This window comes from Drosophila gunungcola, chromosome 3R (assembly GCF_025200985.1).
Source record: "Drosophila gunungcola strain Sukarami chromosome 3R, Dgunungcola_SK_2, whole genome shotgun sequence".
In the NCBI taxonomy this organism is placed as follows: domain Eukaryota; kingdom Metazoa; phylum Arthropoda; class Insecta; order Diptera; family Drosophilidae; genus Drosophila; species Drosophila gunungcola.
Genome location: NC_069139.1, coordinates 11292179 through 11300061, shown reverse-complemented (window position 1 = coordinate 11300061; position 7883 = coordinate 11292179). Strand labels below are relative to the sequence as shown.

General features: G+C 45.2%; 1 protein-coding gene across 1 annotated transcript; it reads right to left on the bottom strand.

Annotated features, from left to right (window-relative positions):
• Nucleotides 1–4351: 4351 nt before the first annotated feature.
• On the bottom strand, nucleotides 4352–6391 carry LOC128266621 (uncharacterized). The gene has a single exon (XM_053003265.1). The coding sequence runs from the start codon at nucleotides 6212–6214 to the stop codon at nucleotides 4904–4906; it is 1311 nt and encodes a 436-aa protein (XP_052859225.1). The 5' UTR covers nucleotides 6215–6391; the 3' UTR covers nucleotides 4352–4903.
• Between the last annotated feature and the right edge of the window lie 1492 nt (nucleotides 6392–7883).

Here is a 7883-nt window from a genome sequence, read left to right as displayed (position 1 = left end):
TTACCAAGTACTTATTTGCCTATTTCGAAAGCCATCTGTATGAAGGGCAACGGTGCGGGCCCAAGTCCCCCAAGAAATGTAATAAAATAAGCCTCGACTTGGCAGCTGCATAAACAAATACCTGATAAAGATAGCTGGAGGAGCTGGAGCTGGGAAAAGCGGGAAGCCCTTTGCTGGGAAGCCCTTTGCTGAGCGGGAAGCCCTTTGCTGAGCCTGGTCCACTCTGGACCGGGGCCATTTGAATGTATTTGCATAAAATAAAAATGTTGCAGCAGCATTAGCGGGACCCGTTACACATTGGGACAATCAGCGACCCACTTACGCGTGCTCCGGTATTTTTTATTAAATTTTATGATTATGTTTTGCATAATTTCCCTTTTTTTTTTTGTTAGCTTCCCAGGAATTAGGAGAGGTATGCACGCCTGGCGAACAAAAAGCCCTTGGCATTCGGTGGGGCTCCCAAGATCCGGCCAAATACTTTTGGCAAGCTACCGAAGTTCGTCAAGTGGAAGGCTTTGATTTAGATGTAGACAAATTCGTTTAATGCGCCCGAATCCAGGCTCTTTAACAATTTCCGCCTGCTGGGCACAAAGACCTTAAACAGAAGTCGGCAGCCGAACGATATTTACGGCACCCCGGGGACTTTGGAAATCGTAGCCAGAATAGACTAGCAAAAAAAAAGCCGCCAAAGTTCACAGCACGACCGCACAAAACTCGAATGCGACAATTAATTTCAGTGAATTATGACCGCAGAGTGGAAAATGGCGCTAATGTGACGGCCTTTGCCAATTTGCTGTTTTCTGTTTGCTCTCTGCAGTTTTGGCCAGGACCAAAAACACGAACAGCTGTCAGGGCATCCGTTTTTGGTGGAAAGAGTCATGACTTTGTGTCCGGCAAACTTTTTGGGGGGCACGGCGCGACCGCAAACCAAAAAAGATAGTCGGTGCGAGGACGGTTCCCTGGCGGGTCGTTTGCCATATGACAGCTGAAAACCGAACCTGAAACCGAACACGCTGCGTATACGCGATACGCAATACGCCATGCGCGATTGCAGCTAGCCTTCGAAGCTGTCAGAGCCAGGCCAATCTGGGCTTAGAGACGGTGTCGATCTGTGTCACCATAATTCATAGCCAAACATTTCAGCACCGCTTCTGCTTCTGCTTCTGCTCCTGCTTCTGCTCCTGAACCTCGCACCATTGTTCGATGCACGTGCCCGGCCACACAAAAGGATGAAAGCTGGATAACAGAAAAAGCACGGAAAAACGCAACAAAATGGCAGCCGGAATGGAGGAAAAACACGCGGAAGTCGCGAGCTTAGCAAGCTGAAAATGCTCGCAAAGTACAATGAACCGCAGAATCTGGCATGCGAAATGGGTGAGAAGTCGCTGCTAGATGCTAGGATGCCAGGATGTGGGTGAGGTTGAGTGGATTTCTGTTTGTGTCTTGACAAAAGCGAAGAGGCGTTAGCTTTAGTTTACCCCAGTATCCATGGAGCACAAGGTACATACATAGTCTTCCTGAAATTGATAATTATAATAAAAAGCTACATGGACATTCTTTTTAAATTGGTTCATATTCGATTTTAATTAGACTAAATACTTTTTTTTTAATTTTTGAATAGTTTGATTCTGGTTTTATTTTTTTCCAAATTTTAATAATATTTTTCAAGAAATGGCTTTTGTTCTTTTTGGAATAGCCAAATGACGGATCATCTTTTAGCTTTGTTCTTACACCTAAGTTTACAATGTATAAATAGATATTGTTTAATGTTTTTTGAAGATTAATTATTATATTTCAAGCGCATAAAATGAGAGTTTTTTATTTTTATTAACTTAATATATTTTGATAAAGCTCATGCTACTTATGGGTTTTGGCGTCCTGTTGAAACTTTCGACCAACCCAAGGCTTTTGATTTAAAGGACCTCTCTTAACCATATAAATACTTGAATGAGAACGATGCTACAAGTTTGAATGCTTCTAATTTAAATTAATGAGCTTCAGTTCGTTGTTAAAGGAGTTGATTCAATTTTGAAATGCTCTGAAGCAGAAATGGTATTTAGTAAGGCGGGTACCGGGTATTTTCTAGTCAGGCTCAGAACACTCCACAGCAGCACTTTTAGTTGCATTCTGGTGTTTCCACTGCACTTGGCACCATTTATTCCCCCGTGAGTGACACCGCCAAAAGAGTGACAGATTGAAGAGGTAGGGAGCTGGGATTACCGATTCCTGCATTTTATTCCCGCTCTTAATTCGGTGACAACAATAGAGAACCCCGAACCGCAGAGTCGCTAACCGTGGACGCATTTAGTCAATTTAATGTGGTTCTCGTGACAGAAGGTTTTTAGTTCTTTGAGGTAGGCTGATGATGTTCCTCTGAAAACCGACATGATTTTGGAACAGGAGCTTAGCCTTCTTCTTTTTGGTTAAAGCTCCGATCTTGTTGATCTGCCTATCTTTGTCAGGGTTCCGAAGCTCCGTTCCAGCGGTATTATGAATACTCCTAATCATTATGTTGGTCGTATGTATATATTTTTATTTTTTGTGTGAAGTTGTTAGTAGTTTGTATACGTTTGGTCTGATTTTATGATATAAAGCATAAAAAGGGCCTTCGTAAGCTGCTTTTAATTTCCGATTTTTAAATCAATCTTAAATTAACCTACCACTTCTTGTGCTTTTTCAAAAAAAATAAGAATATTGTTAACCTTATTATTTCCAAAACAAATAAAACATATTGTTTGGCAATGTCAATGAATTAATAGCAAAATAAAAAAAAAAATGGATAAGGATTAACAGAGTAAGCGCCAAACAATCTGATTTGTTGATTTCAATTTTTTGTTCTATTTGACTTGAAAATAAATAGAAAACCGAATTACGCTGATAAAATTGCCAAATGGCCAAGTCGAAACCAAGTTAGTCTAATTATGTTGAAGTAAAGGCTAAAATGGGTCACAAAAAGTCGACAATCTTGGCAACTATAAACAAATCAGGCTTCAGAAACTTTCTGCCACCCGCTTTGGGTGCCAAAGTTGATGGCGCCCGCAGTTTCGAAAAGTTTTCCATTCAATTCACTTAAACTCTTTTCGCCCTTCGCGTTTGCATTTTGATGCGGCAACCATTCCCCTCACCATTTTCCACTAACTCGTACCTCGATGGTCCCGTTTGCAGTGAACTTTTCCTGGCATGGCCAGAGGCGAAGCCCGGCAGACCGCCGACCAACGGAGTCGTTGCAGCTAATGGTGTTTATTGCATTTACTGCCCGACTGCCACTTAAATCGGCGACACTGTGGGCAGGTGGTGGTCGGCCAGGTGGGCATGGTCTCCCTGGGGAGGTGGATCAACACCTGCAGCTACGCAAATATCCCGCAGGCGGCAGACCAAACACAACGGACGTTGGACGATAGACTCTAGGCAGAGTGCTCCTGCTCTTGCTCCTGCTCCTCCACCAACCAGCTGCCTTCCCCGCTCGTGTGGAAGAAAGTGCAAAGTAAATGCACAACACAAAGTCTACCTGGCGCCACCGCCTCTATTGAACAGGTGAACAAGAAGGGGGCGTGCCAGGTGTGGTGGCAGGACAAAGGGCGATGGGCGAAGGACGAAGGCAGCCACAACTGCGGGTGCAGCCAAGAGAGCAACTCACCAGCACCACTACCGAGCTGTTGTGGCACAGATTTGGCTGACGCAAAGTTTGATTAAATCACATGACAGGAAGGAGTACGAAAGAAGGAGGCTTGTGGGACAAGGATTTAAGTGGCCCGACATCAGTGCACGGGGAAATATTCAAACTCAAATGGTTTGAATAGAAAAAAAGTTTTAGTTAAGTTTCAAACTTCTTAATAACGCCATTAGATAGTTTTTATAAACAGGGACATTAAAAATTATTAGTGATATAATAAAAATACAATTTATTAATTATTTTTTGAGCAAAAAATAAATGATTAAAAAAAAATGGTTTATTTTTTGACCCATGTTTTTTGTTATCAAATAATGCGTAATTTGTAAGCCTACTGAATCAAGACAAACCAAAAAACCGAATTTCATAATAAATTGGTTAACTATGAAAAAACAACTTTTTAAGTCGATCTCTTTCAACATCGCTATATGCTTAAAAAAATCATTAAATTGGAATTATTTTTTAATAAATAATTATTATTTACCGTCCCTGCTTATAAGTGACTTGTAAATTTGTACTAATACTATTTGAAAAAAGGAAGGGTAATTTCAAAATTATTAAATTTAGATATAAGCCAAATTGAAAGGTCATGCTTACTTCTAGCAATACTCCAGAAATTCAATGAACCCACACTTGTATCAGTTTGATTCGTTACGAATTCATAATTTAATAATTAGAAAAAAAAAACGCAACTTTTATTAAACAATTTCGAGGGCGAATAAACTTATATTTCGATTTTCAGTGCAGTACCACAGAGCCAATGAGCCACTGGCTGCGGGCGTCGGGAAAGTAAATAAATTCATTAAACGTTTAGAGCTCGCCAGGTGGGTCCGGTTGCCTTTTGTGCCGGGCAAAGTATTCAGTTACCCGGATTAAGTGGATTACCATTCAGCAAGCTGCATTGTCCCACAATCTCAGGGGCTCTCGGGCGAAGATATAGTAGTAGTCTTGCTTTAAAACGCGATCCTAAGACAGGAATTTTGGGGGTCTTTCAGCCGATGTGCGAGTTCCAATCACTTGAAATTTAAACGGGTCCAGGGGGAACACAGCATTCGAATCGTAGGGTAGAACTTTCGTTCATCAACAGACACGTACAAACAGATACGGATAGGCAAACAGTAACGCGTACGGATAAGGATACAGATACGGATACAGATACGGATACAGATACGGATACAGATACGGATACAGATACAAACGGGATACGGCTACGTTTAAGTGGATGGGGGAAAACTACTCGACTGGGGGCGTGCTGAGCACCAGTTCCCAGGGAACGGGCTTGTCCCCCCCGGAGGCGGGCGGCTCATCGGAGCGCGGGCTGTGGCAACGGTTGCACTTCTCCCGGTACCAAAAGTTCAGATTGAAGCAGAAGCCGCAGGGCCAATCGTGCTTGCGTGGCCGCCAGCTACGGGCGCCATCCGCTCCTCCAGATCCTGTCGATGTACCCTGACCAGAGGCGGACACCTTGGTGGCCTGGCACCTGTTGCAGCTGGAGCGCCACACGAAGTTGCTGTTCCGGCAGAGCGTGCACACCCAGTTGTCGCTAGCCGGCTTCCATTTCAGCGCCCGCTGGCGACGCTGCCGCTCCGGAGAGTTCAGCTCCCGCGGATAGTTGAAGCGAAGTCTGCCCTGGCGGGTGGACAGGTAGGCCGGCAGCACGGTGAGCACCTGACCCATGAACTTGGCCCCGCTCAGACAACTGATGGCCGCCTGGGCCGAGAATGGGCTCACGTAGGTGATGGTGGCCTCACCCTTCGAACGGCCCGTCTGCTTGTTCTTGTAGACAAAGATCTTGGGCTTCTGGGAGGCCTCGTCCATCTTGATGAGGCCCAGCCTGCCGAAGTACGTGATGATGTCGTTCTTGGTGACGTTCAGGCGCATTCCCAGCACGAAAACGGTGTCCGGCTGGATGACGTACTGCTCCTGGCCGACAATCATGTAGGGGCTGTGCCGGGGCAGCGGCAGGCGGGGCATGAAGTCGGCGGCCGTGCGCGGGAACACCATGTAGGATGTGCTGCCGCCGCCCATGCTGGATATGTAGGCCCCCACCTCCCTGTTTTCCTCCTGCTCCTCCTCCTCGTCGTCGTCCTCCTCCTCATCGTCGCCCTCCTCCTCGTCGTCGTCGTCCTCCTGGAGTTCCCCCCTTTCGGTCATCATATCACTCCGCTCGGCCATCTCCTCCAGGTTTAGCTGCAGCTCCTCTGCATTTCCCTTCAAGGACTCCCCCACCGCAGTTGAGGTGCTGGCCACCGGCGAAGAGGCCTCCTCGCCAGCGCAGAGGTCATCATCGTCCTGGCCCAGCATCAAAGAGCCACTGGCATCACCACTGCCGTCCTCGAAGCGGTAGAGATCACTGTAGGCGGTGCGGGGACTGAGCCCCGAAGAACCCACACCTGGAGGCGCATTGATCCCAGATGATCCTATTCCGAGTCCGGAAACTTGGTGCTGATGCTGATGCTGCTGCGACTGCGGCTGCTGGTTGCCGGAGTAATTTGGAGCGTAGAAGGGATTGGGGTACATCATGCTGGCTGCGGTGACATCCATCGCAGGTAAAACTACTTGTTAAACTCCTGGTTGTGGGGGCCTTTACTGCTGATTAAACACGAACCGATTCCTTTGGAATAATAAAAACTACTGAGATCTTTGATAACATCCAAGAGACTAGAAGTAAAAAAATGAACTGAGTTCCGTCCCCTAGTTTTCCTGATAGTTGGCCCAGTCGCCTACTGAGCAGTAATTATTGTTTAAGGAAACCTTTTTAAATGGATCTAGTTTCACAAATGTTTGAATTTAATTACATAACAATATTGCATTCATTTGATTTTAAATAAATATTTTAATTCTTTCTTCTTTAATTCAATTACGCCCAAGATAATAATCCAACGAAGTAACAATCACAATGTGAACATGTATAAAAACCAAACATCAACAATCCGGTCACAAAAGAAATTTTATTAAAAATACCATCAGTGCTGCATTAATTTGATTCAATTATGTGGGATTCGTTTTGCGATAGCGTATTAATAACCACAGTTAAAATCCAATATTACTATTTAGTTTATCGGAACTTTTTTTATCCTCAGCTTTTGATGAATTTGAATCTGACCTATTTTTGCCATCGGTGGTCTATAGCCACTCGGAGAGAACTAAGCAAATTTTCGTGATTGGCGGCTAATACTGCAGAATGCGCTCCACACCCAGGCACTTGTGCAGTTCATTGATGACTTTGCACTTCGCTTGCCATCCACAGAATATTGATTCATGATTTTTGAACAGTTTCAATTTAATCAGCAATGTTTGATTACATTTCCACAGTGAAGTCACTGCTAAAGCGGCATAAATCAATTTAAGAGATTCCTGCAGATTCAAGACTTAGGCTCTTATTAATTGGGACCAAGAGTCAAAGTCAAACGAAGCCAATCAGGCTGGCCGGCACTCATCAAGCCAATTAGCTGCCAATTACCCCACTAATGACCGACCCCATTAACCCCACAAAGGCCACCCAAAAACAGGCAGCAGAATAATGCCCTGGCACTCTCCGGTGTGGACACGGAATACATGTTTATTAACATCTCGGACTCAGACCCGGACACGGACCCGGACCCGGACCGTGACAAACGGAACTGGCCCGTTTGTCGCCTGCTCGCACACCATTTTCACCCGCAATTCGCTTTTATGGCCGCCACTTTACGACCAAGTCCGCTGACCCTATCGCCCGATACTGCGATTCCGGGATCCGGTGTCCTGGAGGGAAGCCCGGCTTCATTAGCACTCCTCGCCGGGGTGTCAATTTCATCAAGATGAAAGGGGGCACTGGCCAGCGCTCAACGCTCATTAGGTCAGCTTTATTTTCTGCCAACAAACTTTTACTTTAACCCGTCAAAGTGACCCCTAGAAGGAAAAGTACCAAAGTACCAAAGCTTGCAACCAACCAACACCGACACGAAATTAAAAATCAACTGTCTTGAAGGAAACGCAACAAGGGAGCCCCGGCGAAATGGAAACTGTTGCTGGCAAAGTTATTGTTCCGTTGGAAACTTTGTGCGCTCATAAAAATCGAGACAGGCTAAATTGTCTTGCAGCATAATTGCACAAAAGTTTGACTCCGAAGCTCGTCCGTAAATGAGAAGACAAAAGCGCAACAGAGGAATTGGCCTGGAACACAAGAAGCAGTGGGATATGGCCAGGTTGATGGGATGATGGGACGACGGGA